The following is a 16,390-nucleotide window of genomic DNA, read 5'->3' as shown; positions in this document are numbered from 1 at the left end:
CTGTTTGGGCGCACAGCTGAGCTCTGAAAGAAAGGAGAGACTTCTTTTTGAGATTTTGATGGAGTGGTCTGTGGGCTCAACCATGTTGAGTTTGTAGAGGCACATCAGAGGCTCTTCTATGTAAACCCCCAACAAGTGACCCCATTTTGGAAACTACACCCATCAAGGAATTTATCTAGAGGTGTAGTGAACACCTTGAGCCCCCAGGTTCTTCTCAGAATTTTATAATGCTGAGCCGTGAAAATTAAAAAAATAATAATAATTTTTACCACACAAATGTTATTTCTGGTACTGGAAAAAACAGTACTGTTGTTATCCGTGTCCATCATCAGTGTGGCACATAGTGGAATAGAATGCAGAATAGAAATGACAGATGTTTAGGTGTTAGAGTTGCAAAGATATATAGTTAGATATGAGGTAAATACAGTATTTTTAGACTATAAACGCACCATAAAAAATGTGGCCATGATGCACTTTTAAGGGGGAGGGGGTCTACTGCTGACACTGTTATAGGGGTAATGTCCCCCCAAATCTGTTAATATCCCCCATCCTGGTATTTATGGCCCCCTCCTTCCTGTTATACCTGGTACCTATCCCCATCCTGGTATGCATGGCACCCCTCATCCCCATCCTTTTATGCATGGCACCCCCTGATCCCCCATCCTGGTATGCATGGCACCTCTCATCCTGGTATGCATGGCACCTGTTACGCTCATGCCCGGACTGACTGGCGTGAGCATGATTAGTGATCCCACTGTACCATGAACCGAGGAGTGCCTGGAAACACTAACGCCAAGGGCAGCCTCTCCTACAGGTCTAATGTCTTGGGATTCTCCAGCCTTCGCTGGACAAAGACCGTCAGGGGGTCCCAAACAACCGCAGCGGGACCGCAATCCGATTTTGTGACTGAGTTCTGGCCTCTGCTTTGCCTGACGAACATGGTCAACCTTCATGGATTCAGTGCGGATAGCTGCCTTGACAGGCTGGGGAACAGGAGGTCTTTGGGAGGACAGAACCTGGCGTGATGGTTTACCTCTACGCCTTGCACGTCTGGACTGCCTCTTGAGGTTGGGAAGAGAAGTATTCTGTGGAGCATAGTCATCCTGTGTGGATTCTGGGTGGGCAGCAGTCTGTTCAGGCTGGAGAACTGGTAGGCTACCTATACACAGTACCCATCGGGGCTGCTCCGGGATATTGGGAAGGGAAGCTTTAGCAGAGGCTTCAGGATTAGGGTCATCGAAGACCATTAGAAAGGCCACCAGGAAGGCCTGCAGGTCAAAGACGATAGGATCCCATGCTTCCCTTAGGGGGGTGGTCCATTTCAAGGCATCACCCGCTAGGTAGGAACATCATAAATGCCACTTTAACCCGATCGGTAGGAAAATAGTGAGCATAGAACTTGAAATGCAGCATGCATTGCTCCACAAACGCACGGCTTCGTTTTGGATCCCCATAGTACCGTGGCGGATCCGCAGGAACGAGTGCTGATAGATCCATTTGGGCTGGTGTGTAAATCGCCGGGACCTCGGCTTGCGAAAAAATTTTTTCTTGGTGCACGTATTCGCCAGACAAGGATTCAAATGTCTCTGAGAGTGAAGGGCCGTGGGGCTCAACAGGAACCATGGCCTGAGCAAACTGTTACGCTCACGCCCGGACTGACTGGCGTGAGCATGATTAATGATCCCACTGTACCATGAACCGAGGAGGACTGTATATGTATATATATATATATATATATATATATATATATATATATATATATATATATATAGAGAACAGACCAGAAGTTTGGACACACCTTCTCATTTAAAGATTTTTCTTTATTTTCATGACTATGAAAATTGTACATTCACACTGAAGGCATCAAAACTATGAATTAACACATGTGGAATTATATACTTAACAAAAAAGTGTGAAACAACTGAAAATATGTCTTATATTCTAGGTTCTTCAAAGTAGCCACCTTTTGCTTTGATGATTGCTTTGCACACTCTTGGCATTCTTTTGATGAGCTTCAAGAGGTAGTCACAGGAAATGGTCTTCCAACAATCTTGAAGGAGTTCCCAGAGATGCTTAGCACTTGTTGGCCCTTTTGCCTTCACTTTTCGGTCCAGCTCACCCAAAACCATCTCAATTGGGTTCAGGTCTGGTGACTGTGGAGGCCAGGTCATCTGGCGTAGCACCCCATCACTCTCCCTCTTGGTCAAATAGCCCTTACACAGCCTGGAGGTGTGTTTGAGGTCATTGTCCTGTTGAAAAATAAATGATGGTCCAACTAAACGCAAACCGGATGGAATAGCATGCCGCTGCAAGATGCTGTGGTAGCCATGCTGGTTCAGTATGCCTTCAATTTTGAATAAATCCCCAACAGTGTCACCAGCAAAGCACCCCCACACCTCCTCCTCCATGCTTCACGGTGGAAGCCAGGCATGTAGAGTCCATCCGTTCACCTTTTCTAGAACCAAAGATCTCAAACTAGGACTCATCAGACCAAAGCACAGATTTCCACTGTTCTAATGTCCATTCCTTGTGTTCTTTAGCCCAAACAAGTCTCTTCTGCTTGTTGCCTGTCCTTAGCAGTTGTTTCCTAGCAACTATTTTACCATGAAGGCCTGCTGCACAAAGTCTCCTCTTTAACAGTTGTTGTAGAGATGTGTCTGCTGCTAGAACTCTGTGTGGCATTGACCTGGTCTCTAATCTGAGCTGCTGTTAACCTGCGATTTCTGAGGCTGGTGACTCGGATAAACTTATCCTCAGAAGCAGAGGTGACTCTTGGTCTTCCTTTCCTGGGGCGGTCCTCATGTGAGCCAGTTTCTTTGTAGCGCTTGATGGTTTTTGCAACTGCACTTGGGGACACATTCAAAGTTTTCCCAATTTTTCGGACTGACTGACCTTCATTTCGTAAAGTAATGATGGCCACTCGTTTTTCTTTACTTAGCTGCTTTTTTCTTGCCATAATACAAATTCTAACAGTCTATTCAGTAGGACTATCAGCTGTGTATGCACCAGCCTTCTGCACAACACAACTGATGGTCACAATCCATTTATAAGGCAAGAAACCCCACTTATTAAACCTGACAGGACACACCTGTGAAGTGAAAACCATTTCCGGTGACTACCTCTTGAAGCTCATCAAGAGAATGCCAAGAGTGTGCTAAGCAGTCATCAAAGCAAAAGGTGGCTACTTTGAAGAACCTAGAATATAAGACATATTTTCAGTTGTTTCACACTTTTTTGTTAAGTATATAATTCCACATGTGTTAATTCATAGTTTTGATGTCTTCAGTGTGAATGTACAATTTTCAAAGTCATGAAAATACAGAAAAATCTTTAAATGAGAAGGTGTGTCCAAACTGGTAAAATAAATAACCAAAAACAAAAATACTCTTCCACACCTTGGGCTATGTCCACAAGTAGCATTTTTTATGCGTTTTTGCACTTTTGTATTGCTTTCGACCTTGACAAATGCATTCACCAGGAAATGTCATTTTAGCATTTTACAACCTTATCTGGCCATGTGCTGTGTGACACATGCATACAGTGCTGAAAAGACATGGGAACAGCATGGGGAAGACCCCTGGAAGCATCTCTGACACCCAGGTCACTGCCTAAAAGTGTGCCCATCAGAGGTGATCCTTGCCGCATCAGAAGATGCAGACTTGCAACTATCCCCGTGCAAGTCCTTGTCCCAGGGCAGTATTCAATTGTACCTCCCCCATTCCTTGCAATGCAAACGCAAATATGCAGCCAACCACCCACCCAAAGGCTGCAATACTATACTGCTAGCGTGCACTTGAAATGGGTACTTTTAGTTTGGAGGAGGCCGAAGCTGGCCACTACCTCATGGCTGCTTCGGCAGCGAGGTCTCCATACTCAGTCCCCAGCCGCCACTATTTGTCCCGGTAACCTTCCCCACACTTTTCTTAGCCTGGCCTGCTTTAGGGCAGCATTGGACTAGCCCACCAGACAACCAGACTCCTCCAGTAGGCCCTGGCTTCTCCATCAGGGGAGATGAGAGTGCCAAGGTGAGGAGCATGATGATGATCATGATGATAGAAGTTAGCATCTGCTTTGTTTTCTTGGAATGCAAACGTAAGTGTGCAGCCTGCCACCCACCCATCCCCAGGCTGCAATACCATACTGCTAGCTTGCTTGCACTTGAAATGAGGCCTTTTAGGCTTGTGGAGGCAGACGCCGGCCACCATGTCATGGCTGCATCGGCGGCCTGGTATCCATACTCGGTCCCCAGCCGCCCCTATTTGTCCCGGTGTGCCTTATACACAAGCGCGCATACCAAAACATTACCTGTGCCCTCCCCAGTGCATTTAGTGGGAAGGACAGCCTATTCCGCTGTAGTGTGTGCACGCCAACCCCCTGTTCATGGCACATGTGAAGATGCCTCCCGCCCTGCACCTGTCGTTGCAGACTTGCAACTATCCCTGTTCAAGTCCTTGTCCCAGGGCAGTGTTCAATTGTACCTCCCCCATTCCTTGCAAGTATGCAGCCTGCCACCCACCCACCCCCAGGCTGCAATAGCATACTGCTAGCTTGCACTTGAAATTGGGCCTTCTAGGCATGTGGAGGCGGAATCTGGCCACCCCGTCATGGCTGCGTCGGCGGCCTGGTATCCATACTCAGTCCCCAGCCGCCCGGTGGCCAGGTGTCCACGCTTGGTCCCCAGCCGCCAGGGGGCGGCCGGGTGTCCATACTCGGTCCCCAGCCACCCCGTGGCCGGGTGCCCACACACGGTCCCCAGCCGCCTAGGGGCGGCCGAGTGTCCATAAACGGTCCCCAGCCGCCCCTATTTGTCCCGGTGCGCCTTATACACAAGCGCGCATACCAAAACATTACCTGTGCCTTCCCCAGTGCATTTAGTGGGAAGGACAGCCTAACCACAAACACGTGGACAAGTGAATGTGGCCAGGGATGGTCCATCTCACTGACGCCTTCACACTGGGTTAATATTGTGGAAGACGGGACACAGTTGGACACTGGGATGCAACACGTCCTCCAGACATAGAGGATTGCGGGTCCTGGGTCAATCAGGCTTCAACACAAAGTTCAGAAGGTAGACAGCAGCAGTGGTCGGCCTTCTACACAACAAGTAAATTATTCATGATCATGAGGCCATCCATCTCCTTAGTTTTCTGTTCCTTGGAATGCAAGCGCATGTATGTAGTAGCGGCTAGGCCTGAGGTGGTCAGCGTTTTGGCGCATATCCTACCTCCTCCGAGGATTGCTGGATGTTTTCCTGCTACTATCCCAGTTCTATGACTCCCGTTAAAACAAAGCTTCAGGTGATGAATGATGGATGAGGTTGTGGCAAAGGAGAAAGAGCAGGAGGAACAGGGACCATTCACATCAATATCAGGCCAGTCAACCACACGTCTTGTAGGATATGTTTCTGTACCAAAAGGAGCGGTTTGGTTACACAGTTATAGGGCATGCAGTGAGTGCAGTGCCTACCAAAAATTTCGAGGCACTCCAATGCCCCTTGGAAGTGACATGGAGGTCAGAGAGCCTTAACTAAACTGTTTTTTCCATTTATAGCAACTGGGTCTCCTGTGCACTGTTGGCCTAAGCAGTGAATGGAAAGCTTTCCAAAAATTATGAGGAACTACAATGTCCCTTGAAACAGACGTGGATTACAGCGTACTAAAAACCTTCTACCCATTATTGGGGAGTGGGTCTCCCTTAGTGTTCGCCTATGCATTGAAAAGCAAAAGCTGACTAAAATTAGGAGGAAATGCAATGCCCGTTGGAAGAGTCGTGAAGGTTAGAGGTAATTAAAAACAACATTTCAATGCCCCTTGGAAGAGCTGTGGCGTTCAGAGAGGTTTAACAAGACTGTTTTAATGCCCCTTGGAAGAGACGTGGAGGTCACAGTAGCTTAACAAGACGATTTTAATGCCCCTTGGAAGAGTGGTGGAGGTTACAGTGGAATAAAAAGACAATATCAATGCCCCGTGGAAGAGACGTGGAGGTCACAGTAACTTAACAAGACGATTTTAATGCCCCTTACAAGAGCCATGCAGTACAGCATATTAAAAACATTATTCCCATTATTGGGGAGTGGGTCTCCCATAGTCTTTGCCTATGCCTTCCAAGCAAAAGCTGCCAAAAATTAGGACGGAGGAACTTGCAATGCCCCTTACAAGAGCCATGCAGTACAGCATATTAAAAACATTATTCCCATTATTGGGGAGTGGGTCTCCCATAGTCTTTGCCTATGCCTTCCAAGCAAAAGCTGCCAAAAATTAGGATGGAGGAACTTGCAATGCCCCTTACAAGAGCCATGCAGTAAAGCATATTAAAAACATTATTCCCATTATTGGGGAGTTGGTCTCCCATAGTCTTTGCCTATGACTTCCAAGCAAAAGCTGCCAAAAATTAGGACGGAGGAACTTGCAATGCTGGCAACACGGACCACGGTCACCCTGGTGGTATAGTGGTGGTGGAGGCTGAGGATAAGAGCAAAAAACTGCCGAAATGAGGAAGCGTATACCCATGTGTGGGTGTGAAGCGGTGGATTTGACTTTATGTTACTCTGCTGTCATTTGGTGGTGATGAGAAGTCTGGCCCAATCCAGCCCTTGTTCATTTTGATAAGGGTCAGCTTGTCAGTTGACAGGCGAGTGCGCTTATCAGTTATAATTCCCCCAGCGGCACTAAAAACACGCTCCGATAACACGCTAGCGGCAGGGCAGGCCAGGACCTCCAAGGCGTACAGAGCGAGTTCATTCCAAGTGTCCAGCTTGGATACCCAATAATTAAAAGGCACAGAGGAATCACGGAGGACGCTGGTACGGTCGGCAAGGTACTCCCTCACCATCTTTTGAAACTTTCACTCCTTGTGAAAGTACCCCGCGCCTCAGGACCTGTAAGCTGGGCGGGTCTCAGAAAACTGTCCCAGAACGTTGATAGTGATCCCCTGCCTCTGCTGGATTGGAGTTGGGTCTCTCTCGCCTGTACGCCTTGGTTGGGCAACGAACTGTGACCTCTGCCGCTAGCGTGTTCAGATAGGAATTTTTTTAACAGTTCTGCAGCAAGGGCCTTCTGGTATTGCCCCATTTTTGTAGACCTCTCCACCTCAGGAATAAAAGAGTGAAAATTCTCCTTGTAGCGGGGGTCTAAAAGTGTCACCAACCAGTAATGACTGTCACCCAACATTTTGACAACGCGAGGGTCACGGTTAAGGCAGCGTAACAAAGTCAGCCATGCGTGCCAGACTGGTAACGGGCAAGACTTCCGTGTCCTCACCAAGATGACGACTGACCATGCTCTCCTCCTCCCCCCCCCCCCGTCCTCAGGCCACCCAAGCTGAACCGAAGGTATGACAGTTGTTCAGGTACTACCATCTACAGCGCATGATACCAGCTCCTGTTCTTTCTCCTCCTCCTCTCCCTCATTGTCCCCCAATGCACGTTGGGATGAGATGAGGTTGGGCTGTGTGTAATCGCCCGCTACGGCTTCTTGATCCATCTCATCATACTCTGGCTGCAATGCCTCCTCTTTAATTCTCTGCAGAGAGCGTTGCAAAAGACAGACAAGTGGGATGCTGACGCTAATGATGGCGTCATCGCCACTCACCATCTTCGTGGACTCCTCAAAGTTTGGCAGGATGATACATATGTCAGACATCCAGGTCCACTCCTGAGGTCTTATGTGTGGAGTCTGAACTGAATATCGACGGCCTTGTTGCAGCTGGTACTCCACAACTGCTCTCTTCTGCTCACAAATCCTTTGCAACATGTGGAGGGTAGAGTTCCAACGTGTGGGGACATCACACACCAGTCGGTGTGCCGGAAGCTGCAAACGCTGCTGCAACACAGCAAGGGCGGCGGAAGCTGTAGCCGACTTCCGAAAATGAGCTGACAGGCGGCGTACTTTGATGAGCAGATCTGGCAACTCGGGGGTACGATTTAAGAAACCGCTGAACCACGAGGTTAAGCACATGAGCCAGGCATGGTACGTGTGTGATCTCGCCTCGCAGCCGCCACCAGGTTACCGCCATTGTCACACACGACCATACCTGGATGTAGGTTCAGCGGTCTCAGCCACAGATCTGCCTGCTCCTTCACAACTGTTCACAACTCACAAGCAGTGTGAGGTTTATCACCTAAGCTTATGAGTTTCAGCACAGCCTGTTGCTGCTTGGCTGAGGCAGTACTGCAGCGCTTCCAGCTTGTAACTGATGTGGTGATATCTGAGATGGAGGCTGAACATGAGGAGGAGGATGATGCGCAGGAGCTGTACACTGTGGGGGCAACTCTGACTGACATAGGGCCCGCAATCCTTGGTGTGGGGAGGATGTGTTCCGTCCCAAGGTCCGACTGGGTCCCGGCTTCCACTATGTTTACCCAGTGTGCCGTCAGGGAGATGTACCGTACCCGGCCACAAGCACTTGTCCACATGTCCGTTGTCAGGTGGACTCTCCCAGTAACTGAGTTGTTAAGGGCACGGCAGATGTTTTGGGACACGTGCTTGTGTAGTGCGGGGTAAAAAATAGTGTCGGCTGGGGACCGAGTACCGAGGGACGGCCACCGCCATAAGGTTGCGGAAGGATTCTGTCTCCACCAGCCTAAAAGGCAGCATTTCCAACCCAAGCAGTCGTGAAATGAGCGAATTTAGGACTGTGGCCTGTGGGGCGTTGGCTGCGAATTTGCGCTTTCATTCAAAGGTCTGGGATATGGACAATTGAAAGCTGCGGTGGGACGTGGATGTTGATGCTGTTTCTTGAGAAACTGCCATAACAAGTGAAGGCAGAGGAGGGGGCATCTTTGCATGCAGTATGGACAGGGGATTGCCTTGCACGCACAACAGGGGGTTCTCTTACACGCACAACAGCGGTAGAAGCAGTGGTGATACCCGCTGACACTGGTCGTGGACCTTGGGGTTCGCCCCACAAAGTCGGGTGCTTTGCTGACATGTGCCTGATCATGCTGGTGGTGGTCAGGCTGGTAGTTTTGTCACCCCTGCTGATGCTGGCCTGGCAGGTGGTACAAATGGCCTTTTTGGGGTTATCAGCAGAGTCTTTAAAAAAATTCCAGACTCTGGAAGACCTACCGGTTGTACTGGCAACGTCCCTCGTGTTGGTGTTATGGGGAACGGTTGCCCGCCTTCTGTCTGCGGCCATCACACTGTTTCTTCCTGCCTGTTGGGGTACTCTGCCTCCCTCCCCCTGTGTGCTGCTGGCCTCACTCTGTGTGTCCTCCTGCCACGTTGGGTCAGTTACTAGATCATCCACCACCTCCTCCTCTTCCACTTCCGCACCATGGTCCTCCTCCTCATTTCGTGGCAATTGTGTCTCGTCATCGTCCACCTCTTGTGACAAATTGCCAGCGTCGCCTTCCTGTGGCCGTGGCTGTTCAAATATTTGGCCATCGCTACATGGGATCTCCTCTTCCACCACTTCAAGCGGAGCAGGCGAGGGGCCCAAATATTGAAATGGACCAGTGAACAGCTCTTCAGAGTGTCCAACTGTGGGATCAGTTGCTGTCTGACGACACTCGGCATGGTGGGAGGAAGGAGCATCAGGGTGAGGAGGAGTATGCGGTCGAGACTCACGGCTACTAAGACTTGACCGTGTGGAAGACAGACCGGAGGTGGTGGTGCCCAGGTGACTGGAAGTATTATCTGCTATCCAATTAATAACCTGTTCACACTGATAATAATCTTTTTATTTATATAGCGCCAACATATTCCGCAGCGCTTCACAATTCAGACAATTTACAGACATTATGGGTGCTATCCCCAATGGGGCTCACAATCTACATTCCCTATCAGTCTTTGGAGTGTGGGAGGAAACCGGAGAACCTGGAGGAAACCCACGCAAACACAGGGAGAACATACAAACTCCTTGCAGATGTTGTCCTTGCTGGGATTTGAACCCAGGACCATAGTGCTGCAAGGCTGCAGTGCTAACCACTGAGCCGCCGTGTACAGTGCTAACCACTGAGCCACCGTGCTGTCCAGTGAGGGATATTCAGCAGACCGGCACAGGACTGTATCAGGGACGGGTGGGACTAGAGATGAGCGGATCGATTTGCAGGACTCCGATCCAGCATCCAGGTTAGTGGTAGGTGGCGGCTGGACGGAGGTTCGTGAATCTTACTTTCTGGCATCCCTGTGTGGCTTTAGATTAGTCAAGGCTGGAGGAAGGTCATCTGTGCATCATGGGACGTGTAGTGCGCATGTGTGACCAGTTCTCCCATACAGTAGGAGGTGGTCACCAACGCACACTTCTGCAACATTTTTACAAGGATCCCTGTTTGTTGTATTTTTATTCTCGTGTGAAACTTGCCTTATGTTTTCAGAGATGACAGCGCTAAGTTTTCACTATAAAAATTTTACATACAGTATTTTGTTGGTGTCCCAACCTTTCAGGACAATTTAACTAGTGCCTAGAAAATCACTGAGGAATACACTGGGAGGGCTTCAGTTCCCAGTTAATCTGCATACATCTTCAGAGCTTGATTTCTCCGTGTTTGGGACATTGGATTACTACAAAGCAGGTAGAGTTTTTTAGTGTTGTACCTATACAGCCATACCACTAGTTTTTTTAGTGAAATTTTCCAGACAGGTTCCATTTAAAGAGACATTACTCAACAATGAATAACGGCCATGCTGCATATTAGATCATCATTTAGGCCTCGTGACTACAATGGTACAAGAACAGCAGAAGAACAAGATGTAAGGAGAGAAAGCCTTAGGAGTCAGAAATATAAATGGGAAAAGTAACAGTCGGCTATTTATATTAGTTTACATTTCAGTAGAACATAAGAAACCATTACAACAGAAGATCTTCGCGATAGTGGTGTTATTGTGTGCTTCCATAGTAATTCGGTCAAGAAGTGGGAGCGAGAAGATGTGGCTGTTGGTTGTGGCACATTTTCACCTTGGCCACGGCCCCGTCCTCTGCACGCACCATCACCAGAACGTCCAGTCCACGTCCCTTGCCACGCGCCTTGCCCATTGTAAAGGAAGTAAAATAGCTTACACTTGCACTATCAATGGCAAAAGGGTAATAAAAAGGAGATTACAACCGTGGAAGAGGAAAACCACAGTTCTAGTTCTCTGGCCTACACCAGAATCTTTTAAACAGATATATTTGTGTCTGAACAGTCAGCGAGATACTCAAACTGTTTTTTTTATGGAAAAAAGGCAAAAAAGTGGATAATACAGAGATTTGAACCGTGGAACTGCAAAACCACAGTTCTAGTTATCTGTCCGAAACCAGACTCTTTTAAACAGATATATTTGTGACTGAACACTCACAGACACTCAATTTTTTTTTTTTTTTTTTTTGGGGGGGGGGGGGGGACCAAAAGGTTAATAAGACGGGTATTTGTACAGTCTGACTGAGGGAAAAAAAAAAAAAAAAAAGAGGATTTAGATGAAAAAAAAAGGATTTTTCCTGGCCCCTGAGACCTGGGGTTAAGTCTAGCAATTTTAGCAGCAGCACACAGGACTGTAATGCAGTGTTTGCTGGTATAACCACTGCGTTTCCTATACAGCCTGCCTGCCTGCCTGATATCTGGGATGGATATTAGTCCTCAGAAGGACTGTTTGTTTGATTTGGCAGGCTTTAGAGACCCTACACACCTATTTCGCAGTATAAATCTCTCCCTAGCTCAGCAGCACTCTCCCTACACTGTCTGATCCGGAGCGACTGTGTCCAAGATGGCGGCGCCCGGTTTTAAATACTCGAGGTGACACTGTGCGGCTAGCCAATCACTGTAATGCCCACAAACAACATGGCTGCGGCATTACAGTGACTGGCTGGCAATCCCTGCATGTTCACTGGCTCTGTAAAGTGCGCCAAACATGCAGGGCGGAGACCCGAGCTCCTGCCCGAGTAACCCGAAAATGCTCGGTGCTGGCCGAACATCCCGAATAGTGAGATGCTCGGGCGAGTACCGAGCAGTGTCGAGCATGCTCGCTCAACACTAAATATAACTCCAAGTAAATCAAACTTCTGTGAAATCAAACTGTCCACTTAAGAAACAACACTGATTGACAATCAATTTCACATGCTGTTGTGCAAATGGAATAGGCAATAGATGGAAATTATTGGCAATTATCAAGACACCCTCAATAAAAGAGTGGTTCTGCAGGTGGGGACCACAGACCACATCTCAGTACCAATGCTTTCTGGCTGATGTTTTGGTCACTTTTGAATGTTGGTTGTGCTTTCACACTCGTGGTAGCATGAGACGGACTCTACAACCCACAAAAGTTGCTCAGGTAGTGCAGCTCATCCAGGATGGCACATCAATGCGAGCTGTGGCAAGAAGGTTTGCTGTGTCTGTCAGCGTAGTGTCCAGAGGCTGGAGGCGCTACCAGGAGACAGGCCAGTACACCAGGAGACGTGGAGGGGGCCGTAGGAGGGCAACAACCCAGCAGCAGGACCACTACCTCTGCCTTTGTGCAAGGACGAACAGGAGGAGCACTGCCAGAGCCCTGCAAAATGACCTCCAGAAGGCCACAAATGTGCATGCGTCTGCAAAAAAATGGTTAGAAACCGACTCCATGAGGGTGGTATGAGGGCCCGACGTCCACAGATGGGGGTTGTGCTCACAGCCCAACACCGTGCAGGACGCTTGGCATTTGCCACAGAACACCAGGATTGGCAAAGTCGCCACTGGCGTCCTGTGCTCTTCACAGATGAAAGCAGGTTCACACTGAGCACATGTGACAGACTTGAGAGTCTGGAGTCGCTGTGTAGAGCTATCTGCTGCCTGCAACATCCTTCCGCATGACCGGTTTGGTAGTGGGTCAGTAATGGTGTGGGGTGGCATTTCTTTGGAGGGCCGCACAACCCTCCATGTGCTCGCCAGAGGTAGCCTGACTGCCATTAGGTACCGAGATGAGATCCTCAGACCCCTTGTGAGACCATATGCTGCTGCGGTTGGCCCTGGGTTCCTCCTAATGCAGGACAATGCCAGACCTCATGTGGCTGGAGTGTGTCAGCAGTTCCTGCAAGATGAAGGCATTGAAGCTATGGCCTGGCCCGCCCATTCCCCAGACCTGAATCCGATTGAGCACATCAGGGACATCATGTCTCACTCCATCCACCAACGTCACGTTGCATCACAGACTGTCCAGGAGTTGGCGGATGCTTTAGTCCAGGTCTGGGAGGAGATCCCACAGGAGACCATCCGCAACCTCATCAGGAGCATGCCCAGGCGTTGTAGGGAGGTCATACAGGCACGTGGAGGCCACACACAATACTGAGCCTCATTTTGACTTCTTTTAAGGACATTACATCAAAGTTGGATCAGCCTGTAGTGTGTTTTTCCACTTTAATTTTGGGGGTGACTCCAAATCCAGGCCTCCATTGGTTAAATTTGATTTCCATTGATGATTTTTGTGTGATTTTGTTGTCAGCACATTCAACTTTGTATAGAACAAAGTATTCAATGAGAATATTTCATTCATTGAGATCTAGGATGTGTTATTTGAGTGTTCCCTTTATTTTTTTGAGCAGTGTAAATATTACACACACACAAACACACACACACACACACACACACACATACATACATATACACCCCCCCCACTTTCCTCCAAAATTTTAGAGAAAAAGTGCGTCTTCTAGTCCGAAAAATACGGTAGATCGATATCCGTGAGATACCCAGTTAGTGTCTTGCGTGTGTATTTTACTGTACTTGTTAATAAATAACAATGAAAACAGAACCAAGTATTTTTGAAAACCAGCCAAGGTAAAGCAGACAGCTATGCGCTTGTGTTATCAGACTGGGAAGGTCCCTGGTTATTGGGCCCTTCCCAGCTTAAAAATATAAGCTCTCAGCCGCCCCAAAATTGTCGCAACACATTAGATGCGCCAATTCTGGCACTTTTCCCAGCTCTTCCCGATTGCCCTGGTGCGGTGGCAATCGGGATTATGGCAGTTGGGGTTGATAACAGCTGTTATTTGTCTAAAATCACAGCTGGCATCAAGCCCTGGGGTTAGTAATGGAGAAGTGTCTATCAGACTCATCCATTACTAACCTGCTAATAAAAATTAAAAATCCACACAGAAAAAAAAAACACTTTGAAAAAAAGACTCCCCCACACTATCCCTCGTTCATAAATTTATTGAAAAATAAAAAAAAATCCCATGCAGGTCCACAATAATCCAGTGAATCCGATGTAGTCCAGAAATGGCTACATGAAAAACATAAAACGAGAAAAATAAAAAACGAGAGACCATCCCTTGTTCATCAATTTATTTGTAAATAATGTTCCCACGCAGGTCCAATGTAGTCCACGTTCCCTGAATTTGGCTCCGGCGTGTGTGAATAGCAGTAAAAGTTCCTGCTATTCACAGCCGCTAGGTCTAGCTGAGCACAGCGTGACCCATCAACGCAAATTCTTCTGTAACCAATGCCATCAGTTTGTTTTGCAATAAGGTTGTGAAAGTCTTGAGACAGCTCACTGGTTTTACCCATCATGATGTTTCTTGTTTGGTACCTTGATAATGAGACAACTTTTTATAGGGCATCAGTTGAAACAGCTGATATTTTTCACTAAATGGCAGGATTGCTTTCTAATTACTGTTAGATTTCTGCTGGTGTTGTGAATTTCCATGGCATTTTGCACCTCTCTTGCTTCATGCGTTCAATACTTTTCACCTGAGTCATTTCTCATTATTACACATGACTTCATTTATGGACATCTATGGTTTGATTTCTTTGCCTGTGCGGATTGGATGGGTTGTTACTGACATATGATGAGAATATCATGTCAATAGCACCTTTAGAAATATATTTACTGAGGAAATATACTTATTTCACCGTGTGTGTCTCACATACAGTGATTAATCTATATACAGTCACCAGCAGAGAGCCCCTCATATGGATGTGTATATACAGTCACCACTAGAGGGGGCTACTCACATAATGTATGAAACATTTAGACTCAACATTCTGTATCAAGCAGGACATTATTGATGCACTCTCCTCCCATGAGACCCCCACTAGTAACCCTTTCACCATCCCAGGTCTCTAGGAATTGAACAAGTTAACTATTCATTATACAGATTGTCCTGAACTCTACAGAGGAGGGTCACCCTCATCATTCTCTTTTCCGTTTGCCATTTCAAGGGGAGCAGAGACAAGATGGCAGCACACGAGCAGTCAGCGGTGGTGGCGCACATTGCTCTGGTTTTACCGGTGTTACTGCAGATACAGAATGATCCACCAGCTGCTGCTGTAACGGAAAATGGATACTGTGACCACAACGGAGACGTCCAGAAATTACCTGCAAAGATGCACAATGGAGAGTCAGCACACAAAGTGATCGCCACGGACTGCGGAGACCATGACGGCACAGCAACTGGGTCTAACCTGATGGCCAGGATCTGTGCCCTGGAAACCCGGATACAGGTGGCAGAAAACATCATCATGGTGATGAACAGAGAGATTGATGTGTCCAGTGCCAAACTGAGCGCAGCTCTGGAGGAGATAGAACAGGAGCACCGCAAAGTACAGGCCTGTGAGGCGAAGGTGAGAAATGGCCAGCTAAAGCTGTCAGAGGTTATTGTCAGTCTCTGCCCCATGACAATGTCTACCATCTGTAGAGCCCAGGCTCATTGTCACACCACCGAGTCGTCACGGTTCCTGACCCCTCACCGCTGCTTACACGTTTCTATCGCCTATAGATCTCAGATCTTCACTGCACAATCGCCAGGAAGGACATCAAGATAAACGAGTTACATGCGCAGATGGAGACTCTGGAGCAGACGTCGTATGATGGAATCTTTCTATGGAAAATCTCCGACTTCACGAGAAAATGTCAGGTCGCGAGCGAAGGAAGAACCATCAGCCTCTACTCCCCCGGTAAGAACCTCACCGGTCGTGGGCCTTACCTCATGTTAGGTCACTAAGGATATATGTATACTCCAATCACCTCCAGAGTTGCAGTCATTTTTCTACTGTTACATGGTGTCTTATCCTCCAGAGCTGCGGTCACTACTCTGTACATGCAATGTGTGAGATCAGCGTCCTATAATACAGAATCTGTGCACTGAGTATATCTAGACTTGTCCATGTTGGAGTCGCACTGGGAGGTCCTGAGACATGTGTATAGTAGACCGGACCCCACACGGTGGAGACCCTCCCCACACTGGGCAGTTACACCGCAGCGAGTCCTGCAGTGTGATGTGACATAATGTTGGATCTTCCCTCCGGTTGCAGCCTTCTACACGGCGAGGTACGGCTACAAGGTGTGTCTGCGCATTTACCTGAACGGAGACGGCACTGGGAAGGGATCGCACATCTCCCTGTTCTTTGCCATCATGAAGGGTGAATACGACGCCCTGCTCCCCTGGCCGTTCAGGCACAAGGTGAGCTCCGCACTGCGCTTGTATAAATGGTGTCTCATCATGA

At 48.1% G+C, this 16,390-nt stretch overlaps 1 protein-coding gene across 2 annotated transcripts in view; it reads left to right on the top strand.

Moving 5' to 3' along the window:
• The window catches only part of TRAF1 (TNF receptor associated factor 1), a 54,120-nt gene that overhangs the window by 33,939 nt on the left and 3,791 nt on the right, over window positions 1-16,390 (top strand). For both annotated transcript variants that reach the window (XM_073640813.1, XM_073640811.1), the window contains exons 8-10: window positions 15,107-15,508; window positions 15,664-15,841; window positions 16,199-16,347. In XM_073640813.1, the coding sequence (XP_073496914.1) occupies window positions 15,107-15,508; window positions 15,664-15,841; window positions 16,199-16,347 (729 nt within the window). The remainder of the gene's footprint in view (window positions 1-15,106; window positions 15,509-15,663; window positions 15,842-16,198; window positions 16,348-16,390) is intronic.

This window comes from Phyllobates terribilis, unplaced genomic scaffold (genome assembly GCF_046119375.1).
Source record: "Phyllobates terribilis strain yellow unplaced genomic scaffold, ASM4611937v1 Scaffold_7__3_contigs__length_470593459, whole genome shotgun sequence".
NCBI classification, from domain to species: Eukaryota; Metazoa; Chordata; class Amphibia; order Anura; family Dendrobatidae; genus Phyllobates; species Phyllobates terribilis.
This window is presented reverse-complemented; position numbering and strand designations above follow the sequence as displayed.